This window comes from Danaus plexippus, chromosome 26 (assembly GCF_018135715.1).
Source record: "Danaus plexippus chromosome 26, MEX_DaPlex, whole genome shotgun sequence".
NCBI classification, from domain to species: Eukaryota; Metazoa; Arthropoda; class Insecta; order Lepidoptera; family Nymphalidae; genus Danaus; species Danaus plexippus.
Window position 1 is genome coordinate 5,171,000 of NC_083554.1, and position 12,026 is coordinate 5,183,025.

The window sequence follows — 12,026 nt, forward strand, 5'->3', positions numbered from 1 at the left end:
AAATTTAGTAAGAATTAACAAGATTTTTCATTCGACCTTCTGATATAAAAGTTTTCCTGGTTGAAAAATAGTCGACGTCACATCCCGCTGTCGAACTGTCTTTGAGTAAAATAAATGTTGACCCTTCTGAAACATGAATGTGACCGAGAGATTTAAAATATAAGATTTGTTTTAGGTATTTTTCTGCCGTGTATAATTTCATATTACTTGATATAATAAGTTTAATGGACTGGAACGTTTTGTAACACGAAATTTTCATTATATAAAGGATGAAATTATTTTTAGTATTGTGTTTATAATCTTTCTGGAAAGTCTTTTTCGACATCGTTTATAAATTTTGCCGATACATTAGCTGCTATGCTAATTTTTACTTGTTTTCTTTTGGTAAGATTTTAGCTAAGAATTATAAATAATGAGTATACAGAAGTGTACGCGTCTTCCAACCAAATAAAAAATAATATTGTCCCTTTTATTTATACTTTTTGCTGAATTGTAACTAACACTCGATATTAAAATAATGGAAAAAAAAATTGCCATATATTCGAACAGCAAGACATTTTCACCTAAACAATTATGTAATCATAATATATTTCACAGGTACACTATGTAATGGGAAGTAATAATAATGAAACAGAACATATTGATGGAGGTGAAATGATGAATCCTAAAGACGGTAAGTGCTTACTTTAAATTACTTTCTACCTAAGTGGTTACAGTCACAGGCAAAGTTTTAGGTCCGACGAGTGATTTTTCATTTTTTTGCCATTACATACATTAAGATGTAATAGTGTACATGAATGAATATGAATAAATACTATTCGCGCTGAGATGGCACAACTCTCTACCCCTAGTTAGTGATATGATCGCGTCATATTACTCAAAATTAAAGTTTTCTATAATAACTAAAGAAGGCCATTCAAAAACTTTGAGTAACAATGTAGGACTGTTTCAAGGTTGTTGTTTATCTCCTAAAGTATTTAATATTGTAATTAATATATTAGTAGATAAAATAATCAGAAATGAGAAAAAAAGGGGGTTTCGGTTCAAGTTCAATAATAAATACACAGAATCCGTTTTAGCCTTCGCTGACGATCTTACAATACTGACACGTAACCCCAAACACTGTCAGGTGCTATTGGATGAAGTGGATAAATTCTGTGAGTGGACGGTTTGATTGAGGACAAAACCAAATAAATGTCACTTTTCTGTGTCTCGGTAGGCGGAATACAAAATAAACTTCATACGAACCGGGATTACCGTTAAGCCGTCAATGCGTTTCTACGGTCATGGAAAATGCACCATTTAAATTTCTCAGTCGTAAGATTGATAATATAGGTCGTACTCCATCTTTAGAAGGAATAGTAGATAGCTTTTTGAGCGATTTTAACGAGGTCAGAGCAGTAACGTAAAAAAAAACTTGAATCTACGATAATTACCTAACTTCACGTTTAAATTGGCCTTTCCTGGTCTATGATTTTAATAAAATCCTTTTGTCAAAATTAGATGCAGGCGTCATAAAGATGTTGAAGTTGTGGCTCGGGGTCGTGCTAACGGCTGATTCATCAACTTAATTCAGGGATCGCAATAAGTATAGTTTTCTGATAAGTCTAAAAAGGCTATCGGAGCTCTATAAACACCTTAGAGTTTCCAAGATATATATTCTGCGAAAATCCCATTATGAAATCGTTACATCGCTCCCAAAAGACAAAGATGCCCGAGAGCTAAAGTCAAGACTTCAATTCCATAAGCAGTTTATGATAGGAGCATGAAGTAAAAGAGTAGGGTTAGGATCAAGTAAGAAGGCCCAAGATACGGATATATTGAAGTCTTTTATTCGGCAAAATGAGAATGATAAATATAAGATCCATGCAATGAGTTCAGAGATGCAAAACGTGTGGTTAGACATAGAAGATTTTTGCATCTCATTAGCACTAAAATGGCGCACCTTAATTTGTGATTGGTCGCCAGCATTGCTAAAATTTTATCTCATTGCGTTCCAAATGACTCTACCAGATCAGAGTTATTTAGTAAAATGGGGTAAAGGTACCAAAAAAACTTACTATATCTGTGGAAAGACAGTTGGAACTGTTAAGATTTTGCTGGTGTGATGTAAGGTACTCCTGGATAGCGGTCAATACTCGCGTCGTCATGATAGGGTTCTGAAAATCATACGTGAAGCGGTTAGTGTTTTCGTAGCCAGAGCGCAAAGGGGATTAACCACAAACTAGCCATCAGTAGGTTTTGTGAGACAAGCCACTAGGACTACAAAATCAAACTTCAAGCCTTACTCTACCCTCAAAGCGTCTTCGGATTAGACTATAATGATGGATACGTATGAGAAACAATACAAAATCCCAGAGTATATTTCTGTGTCAACCTCCAGACCAGATATATATATATATATATGTATTTGCGAATTTTAAAGCGCGTTGTAATATTAGAGCTCGCGGTTCCTTGGGAAACCAACATCCCCATAGACTATGGCATCAAGGTCAATAAATATTACGAGCTCACAAACGAACTCACTTAAAATAGGTTCGTCGTGGATTGGTATGCGGTAGAAGTGGGAGCGAGAGGTATAACGGCAAAATCTCTCTACAACCTACTAAAAGACTTGGTTCTGTCCAGAACTAATATCAGTTCATTCTTGGAATGTACTTCGAAGGCAGCCCTAGTAGGTTCTTTTTAAATTTGGTTAGGTAGAGAGAGGAGCTTGGACGGTGGAGGTGAGCCTTTAAACCCGCGTTAGATAGGGCTCCTTAAACCTACACCTGGGTCGCAAGTACCAGGCACTATTGAAGCTCCTCTCCCTGCAACGCGATGAACCCGGCACCCACACGATAAATCCATTGATTGCTAAGAGGTTTCGTATCATAGTATTTTTTGAGTTGTAAAGTGTTTCAAAGTTATTATACAAAATACACATATATATGTATATAACCTTTATTAGGTACCTTCGAAGAAAATACAAAGATTTTCGAAAACACAAGGAAAGTAAATGGATTTGAAAACCACATTACAAATGCATTACGTTTGACGCCGTTTAAAGTATTAAGTAAGTAAAAAAAACTATTTTTAAAAAATAAGAATAAAAGAGCAAGACTAGTAGTAATTATTCATAACCTTGAATTCAAATAAAGAATAATAATTCATTTAGGCGAGCAGGATTTAAACGTGCAACCTCCGGAATATTGCAGTTGCAGTAACTTTAACCACTAAGCCACTGTGTCCTGGCTCGATTTACTCTATTCAGCACTCTATATATTTAACTATCATATTAAGACTAAGCGATGATGGTGGTGCCATCGATTGGGTTTTCAAAAGAACGTTCTTAAAGTGGTTTTTAACTTTTCAATATAATTATAGAATATATGAAATTGATTTTTAACGTTAAAGTAATGTGTAGTTAAACCTTCGTATAAAATAATATAAACACACATTGAATCTGAATATTAATTGTGTAACTCAACATGCAAATTGACCGATATTTTTTTAACTAAATAATTTAGCAAACAATTTAATTCTATTTGAAAAACAGCTGTAGCAGCCAGTCATGGAATTCCTGGTTTAGATCTGATGAAAAAAACTCCATTCATCCAAAATGCTATTTACACAAAAAATGCGTTTGACACCATCATGGACTTGGCCGGCAAAGGAACTGGCAGTTCAAGGTTCCAGATATTTGGAAAAAGATAAAAATTAATGAATAATATTATTCTACGTCTCATCCTTGTGGTGTATATAATTTAGAAATTAATGCTTTGAACACATTACTATTGTAAAACTATGTTTTGTTTCATGAAAGATAAACACATATAATGTGATAAAAAATTAAATATACCATTATTCTTTGTACAAAATATCTACTGGTTTAGATATTTATATATCCTCAGGCTAAACAGTACGTTAAAAAAATATGACAATTTGTAGAAAAATTAATATACCATCCACAAATAAAAAAATAATAAATAAAACTTTTATTTCCTTTTTTTTATAACGACATACATAATACTTAAATAATTTGTATCGTCTATTTCACTAAACATTTTATATATTTCATTTACAAAAATTTTTCGACAACATTAAATCTAAAAAAAATATATATATAAAAAGATTAAAAAATTTAGTTCAAAAATTCAACACTACAAAAAAATTGCATTGTTCTCATTCACTATACATTTATAAACAGAGACATACTTTTTCAGTTTTTAACAACACATTGCATACGACAATGTTCACTGAAACCTATTATATTACGAGGAGGCTCATTAACGCAACATAATATGCTTTGCTTAGTCTACTGTGAATGGTATTATGCAGCAACCAACAAACGTTCTAATAAATTTATAGTTTCGTGATATAAAAGTTGACCTGTGTTTCAAGGCTTACTCGAGCGGAGTACCAAAATCATATATAATATAGTTTGCACCTTAAAAGTACTGGACACATAAATACTGCATACTTTTTCCATACAAAACAAAGCGTGCTACCTATCGAGTACAACGCCTAATACTCTATCGCCTTTCAATGGTTAAAAAAAATCTATTATACACACGCCAAACAGTTTACAACAACTGATCCATTAGATCACAATTAAGAATATTGTCTGAAATTTTCTCATGATCTTAAATGAAACTAACTTTTCGGACACTATTTTTATACGATTCGTTTTTATTATTTTGTAACTACATTATCCTTACGTTTAGGTTCGCTTACAGCGACCGTGATCTCATCTTCTCATCTCATCTGCCCGTGATCACGGTTGCTGTAAAGGAACCGAAACCGAATGCTTAGTTTATTATATTATTATGCATAGTTTAGAAAAATCTTAGATGTCTTTACATGATCTTTCTTTTTATTTCGATGGAATCTTGTACATTCATTTTCTTGGATTCAGCGTTCATCATTAATTAGTGTTGGTTGACAATGATACATGTACCACAAAAACCAGGAAAGTAAAACATACGAAAACTAATGTGTTGAATAAAAAAGAAAATTTACTATTCGAATATAAGAACATTGACAGAAATGTGGATTAGAAAAAGTATTTGGAGAACAAAAACAATCTTGCTTGTAAATCAATTACGTTATTAATAAACTAAAAAATGTTTTAGAGCTTTACTTTACTTTACTTTGCTTTATTGTACACTTCGTTATACAGAAAAATTTGGCAAATATTGGCCTGAACCACGTCGACAGAGTGACGAAATAAAACAATATTATTTATAATTGTTGCCTGCCTGTGGTCGTTAGCGATATGGTAGCTTTTAAGTCGAGTAAATTTTTACGGTTCAATAATACACCAACTAATTCTATTCTCAATGACCTTTTAAAAAAAAAATTCAAATTAATATAATCATTATATAATTTGAATTTATCATTAGTTATGGAGAAGATAATAACGCGATTTTGGATAATAATAGCTCCTGTTTCACTTATAATTGTTCTTAATTAGCAAAGCAAATTCTAACTCCCAACCTTTTGTAATTAAAATTCTGCGTATAATGAAGATCTCCCGCCCTATGAGCCGCCGGATAATCTCAGTTTGTTGAGATAATTGCGTATGAACGTTATTATGAATGTACAAATCGGAACGATATATAAAATAACCTTATAAAAAATATATATTATAATTTTTTTTATGTACTACACATATGGAATTATTAATTCCAAATCCACTTCATAATAAAAAGTACTTATCAATCTGACATGTTCATAATTTTTACTCAATATATCCACAAGGATAATAAAAATAAAATTTCTAATACATTATTTTATTAATTCTGTAAGAGATTTTCTAAGAAGGCTTGCTTCATTTCAGCATAATGCATACAAAAACTTGGTTTGGCGCAGCTTCGCACTTCTAATTGCAATGCGAATCTGCAATAATCTACGAGACTGTTATAATCAAACAGATTATAATAATGAACGCTGCTCGTGTTGTTATCTGTTTGTACAAGAATTTAAATTATTTTTGACATAGCAACACAAGAAGATTCAATTCATGATATGATAGTGTACAATAGTTTTTTTTTTTTAATAATTTGGGATAATTTGTTAAATTCTCGGAAATTGAGCAGATTTCTTCGTGAACAATAAATTTTATACGTAGCTTTTAATGTTATAAACATATTTTAGTTATCTTCTTTAGAACTACCTAAGGGGTTACAAAGTTACATAATTCAACGGACTCTTTTCGAACCTAAGATAAAATGTATATTTGTTTGATAAGTGAAGGAAACCTGGTGATACACATACACACATACACACATACACACATATGTGTCATAAGTGAGCTTGTTCTTTAACAGTGTTCTTGCTAAATCTTTTTTAATTAATTTAGAAACCTCTTATCCATTAACAAACACTTATTTAAAGTAAATACATTCGTTTGCTTTCTTTTGTTACAAACTTTTTGTCACTTTAGGTCATGAGGGTAGTCAACTAACTTTTGAACTGGCCTTAGTTTCATGTTTATTTTAGAACTCTTTGTGTCTGATGTTTAACGAACAAAATGCCTTAGTTAAAGTAAATAAATGATTTATCTATCAAAATTATATAAATTCAATATTCTATTATGATTCATCCTTAAGAATTTATTTTTATAGCAGTCATATGGTAATTTTTTAATAGATAAAAAAATACATAGCATATTGTTAGTCAAAGCTTTTGATATTACTATTCAACAAGCATCTCAAAACCTCATGCCTATGTCTTATGCATCCAACCCTTAAGCTCTATATAGCTTTGACACCACAATAAGGTATTAAAAACCTGAAGAGGTTTGAATCGAATTCACACAGTAAGAGTAATACTATCTATGAAAACATAAATATTACGTCTCTTGTATGAGAGACTATTATATATTTATTTAAGTCTGTTTTATCGGGAATAATAATAGAAAATTTTTTATAATTTCGACAGTTTAACTACCTAAGTCCATTATTTAAAGACTGTTAACAGACAGATAATAGGGTATAGAGCGGTATCGTACTTATAGGTTCCCGTTATATTATTTCGTTACTGAGTCCTAATAATCAAGTTACTTGTAATAAATAACACATTCTTCGATAGAAAAATTTCTTAATAGTATCATACAAAAAATTAAAAACACCTTTTAAATTTTATTTAACTATTTTAGACAGTTTGTTATATGCTAATTTTTAAGAGTTGGTTAATACCTCATCTTACAACCTATGTAGAGAGAACTGCGACGAAGATTCTTAGGTGTTAGAGCCTAGCAGGTAGCTTTACAACAGCTCGAACATGGGCTGGCTCGACCGGACAAGTAACACCCTCTCACAGAAGATCGGAGTGGAGTAGCCTCTGATTGACTGCGTTTCGTCAAAAAAAAGATTTAACTGTTATTCTATCATAGTGGTAATTATTTATTCTTTTATAATCTAAATATAATATTTAATACACCATATAAAAATTTGCTTTAAGCTTATCCGTTAACGAGTAAATTACTATAACCACGTTCGGAAGGCCGAATAAAAACCAACTACTATTATCAAATTAAAATTAATGTTGAAAATTAAACCTTATTTTAATAGTAAATCTGTATTATACAATGATATAGAAATGTTATAACATTCCTATAATTTCTTATATAAAATTTAACACTCCCGATATAAATACATTACCGTTTATTTCGATGGAAATCTACAGCGTATTATCTACCTGAAGTAAGTATTGTATCTTGTTATATATTTTCTTTCCTATTTGAATAAATAAAAAGAAGCAAAAAACAAAATGATTCCATTTTCAAAAAATAGACAAACTAAGAACATGTTTAATGACATGCTACGCGGCAATCCCATCATCGTAGAAAATGCTAGTTGCATATGTAAAAAAATGATCCTTCCTGTGTTATGTCCAGGACACACGCGTATATGACTATTTAATTTGAATATCCTCCTTAAAATATCTTTATACTACAATGATTAGTTACTTACTTTGTTTTATAAAATCAAATCCACATAAAATAACCAAAATATCACAAGTGAAATTTATTGAGTTTTATATATAATTACCTATTATTTAAATAGGACAAATGCAATACGTAAGAGCATTTTGTTTTTCGTAACATATAAGTATATAATATAAAGAAAATAATGAAAAGTGTTGTATATTTTTATTAAACTTTTATTCGGACAGAAAAAAATATTTTGAAAATTATTCAATTTGTTGTTTTAAATTCTTATTTTTCATCTTAACCTTAAAAATGTTAATGGCGTTTATTTGATGTAAATTTATAGTCTATAAAATGAGTATTAAAGTATAATAAAAAAAGGAATAATAATAATATATGTATAATACATAACTATTATTATCACTCAGATAAAGAACTTGTTAAGAGTTGAGCCTAATGCTTTATTAAATCGGTAATACAAATACCACAAAGCATTTCTTCAACAAAAATTCTATTACCACAGATACAAAATATGCTATATCTTTTTTATAGAGCCAATCAAATAAATCAAAATTTATTCTGCTTTCCATACGCCCAAGTGTACTGTCGTGTACCTTAAAGGCTCGTCACTCTCACACTATTTGTCATATGCTAAGTGATTTCTGTAGTACACGTCTCTTAAATCACGCTCCATTCCATTTTATTCATATAAGGTCTATATGAGAGGCAGAAAATTTGTTGGAGTTTTTCTTGACATGTTTCTAAGATGTTCTGTTTTCATACAATCGCTCATTATAAACAATGTTTTTTATTTAATTACAAACCTGCCACCATCTTTTTATTTTTTTATCTTATAATACATAAAACTAAATAATAATAACACTGAATTTTAAAAATACATCACCGTAAACTATGCATCGAAAGCAATAAATCAATTGATATTTGAATGAAAGGCACTTAAGTACAGAATAAATGGGCCATCGAAAAAATATAACATCCTTTTATTTTTAAATTTAAATTTTTTTAGTATCAATAACACAAAAATAACAAAATAATGGACACTAAATTAAGAATTTACATAAATATCTAAGATCAATTAATCTTTTAATATGTATAAAATGAAAAAGATAAACATAATTCCGTATAAACGAAGTCGAATTTAACGGTTCCGTTAACCGTGTTCCTAAACGAATTTAAAACACGTATTCCTCGTCGCTAGTAATTAATGAGTATCGCTGTTTGATAAACAATCAGTAAACTGTATTCGACTCACATTCGTCACTCTACAGGACGGTAGGATAGAAAATAGGGTTGCTACACTAAAATAAATTTAACAAATTACGTTATGCATTTAATTAAAATAAACATTGTGTAATCATACACACTTAATATTTAACTTTTTATATAGCTGGTTATATTATAATATATATAAAATTATAAAAAAAAAATAAGACCGCAATTGAAAATATTGAATGGTGTGAAAAATTTCAAATTAAATATTTTAAAATGGCAATTTCTGTCTGTTTGATTGCAAACCCTAAAGGAGTAATAGCTAATGGATTCACAGAGACAGGTCAGGCGTTGTACCCTGAATTATTGTAATTGCACCCATCGACAAACACTATTGTCCCTCTATAGTCAAGATGTGCTTTATCTTGTAGTTCACCATGTCCGTGGTATTTCAATAGCAGCCTATTTAATACCATCAAATTGTCAGCACATAGCGTAGGAAGGATGATTGAATACGTAGATAAGAATATGCAGTGATTTTGACATAAATAGATTCAATAGAAGTTGTGATTTAGCGGTAAATAATTTGTAAAGATAGTTTTAAAAAGTAGTAGAGTACATTTTGTAATACACATTAGTATTAGAATGAAAATGCTTGAGTTAAAATAATCTTTAACATTTAATTCCGTGGTAGGAATCAGAAAAACTCTATAAATTACTGATACTTCCCTCCTTGTCCAAAAAACTTATCATTGCTGCATGTATTCTGCCATTGCCAAATCCTTAGTAACTTACATATCTTCACTATCTCTGGATAATAAAAAGAGTCAATCACTCATAGAGTTTCTACAGAATATCTGAAAAATGTAGAGACAATTATAGATATCAGACGCCTGTAGAAGAGCACTGTAACTCAAAAACTATTATTACTGTCTTAAATTATCCAAAGTCGTTTATAGTGTATTGATAAGTGTTAATGTATTAAAACGAAATTTGACATGTGCCATAATTATTAATGTAACAAAAATAATATTTTTTTAATTTTTATAGACGTAAAAGGATTAAAAAATTTCTAGCCTTACAAATTCTACCAAGTAACTTTACAAGCTTAACTATTTATTAAACATTTGGTTACTGAACAAAAAATTATTTGTATATTACCTTAGAAAATGTTTCTCTGAATACTAAGGTTACTTCCTAGAACAATTTCCAAGTTCTGCTAAGCCTCGACGAGTATAAAAGACGGAAATCTCCCACAGAACTTTAAGAATTTTAAAAGCTTCGACTTTAAAATCTTTCAACATTAAATATAAGTTATTCGTAATATAATATTTATGTATAATATTGATGTATTACAAAATATAAAAAAAATACAAGGATATTTAGATTATTTAATAAAATATCATTTAAAAATATCATAGATACCGACAAAAAACTATGACTATTAAGAAAAAAAATGTATCTCTTTTTAAAAATTAAGAAATTAATATTTTTAAAATGACTAAATATATTTTATTATTTTCAAAAACTACATACTACCGACGTTTCGGCTACTTTGCAGTAACCGTTACGGGCAGACGAGATGTGAAATCTGAATGACTGAAAGAAAAAAATCGGTTTAAACTAAGTAAATTACAATATATGTCACCAAATTGCTCTATCATTCCTCGCAAGTGTATCTTAAAAGCATGTCACTATAATTCTGTTTGTCATGCTGAGTGATTTTCGCTACATACATGTACCTAGCACAATAGTCAAACCATTTGGGACTCTATATCAGGGTATATTACGTAACAATATCTATTAACATTGTGTATCATAACATGTGTTTTGGTTAATCAAAAATTTTCATCGAAATTCTAGAGACGTTTTGCAAGTCTATAAAAGTATGGGGGGTCACTCGCTACGACTTCAAGTATCTAACTAAACCTATTAACTAAATGAGGAGTTATAAAGTGCTCATTCGTGCTTCACAAAGTTAAACGATAGAGGCTTATACTCACTGACTTTGTTATACAAATATATATATAATACGGAAAAATGTATGTATTTATTACTTGATATTGAAAGTAAAATTAACTTTTTTTATCTTTGTAATACACATTTTATTTTCAGTACCAATTAAAAAGTATGGTTAAAATTGGGTACCTATTTACATTGGGTAAAATACCGTAACTTACCTTTTTCCTTTATTCCATATAATTAATAATTAAAAAATTAATCCGATAAATATTTTACAAATTACATTAATAATAATTAATTACCTGTGCATTTTTAATTTATAACTCCATATTGTAAAGGTCTGCCCGTTACACTACACATTGCACAAAAATTTTATTTTATTAAGAATTACATGTGACAAGGTTTTGTGTAGTTGTTCTTAAACGAATAAGACTCCATAAAATTTTAAAGTAATTTTATCATTTAAACTAAATACTGGATTTTTATGTATGTACATCTGTTTGAAAAACTGTTTCTCTTTTATTGATATTTAATGTTACTTGTAATTACTGAAATTATTAATTTAAATTACTGCCAAAAAAATGCGATAGAGTCACGGAAAATTTAAAATAACAACTAATACCCACGAACTTTTCTTACACATTACAAAAATCGTTTACAAAATATTTATATCGATAAAGATGTCGCCAACCTTCTATTTACGCATGTTATAGTTTGGACTATAAAAGTAACTTTTTTCAAGTACCAAAAGATTACGAGAGGTCAGTACACGAAATAACGGTATAAATCGTCACATCAACTTTCCCTTACAAACAGCATCACAACTACACGAAGCAGATATCAAAAACACTTAATTCATTGAGGCGGTCTAACAGTGAGGAAACATTGACATTAACATCAGTGGGGCGAGACTATTGGC

The 12,026-nt window shown here is 29.8% G+C and overlaps 1 protein-coding gene across 1 annotated transcript; it reads left to right on the forward strand.

The window, feature by feature from the left end:
* The first annotated feature begins 276 nt into the window (after nt 1-276).
* On the forward strand, nt 277-3,836 carry LOC116774409 (uncharacterized). Its single transcript, XM_032667136.2, has 4 exons — nt 277-384; nt 598-673; nt 2,951-3,055; nt 3,539-3,836. Exons 1-4 carry the CDS (start codon nt 358-360, stop codon nt 3,694-3,696), a joined length of 366 nt encoding a protein of 121 aa, XP_032523027.2. The 5' UTR covers nt 277-357; the 3' UTR covers nt 3,697-3,836.
* The last annotated feature ends 8,190 nt before the right edge of the window (nt 3,837-12,026 follow it).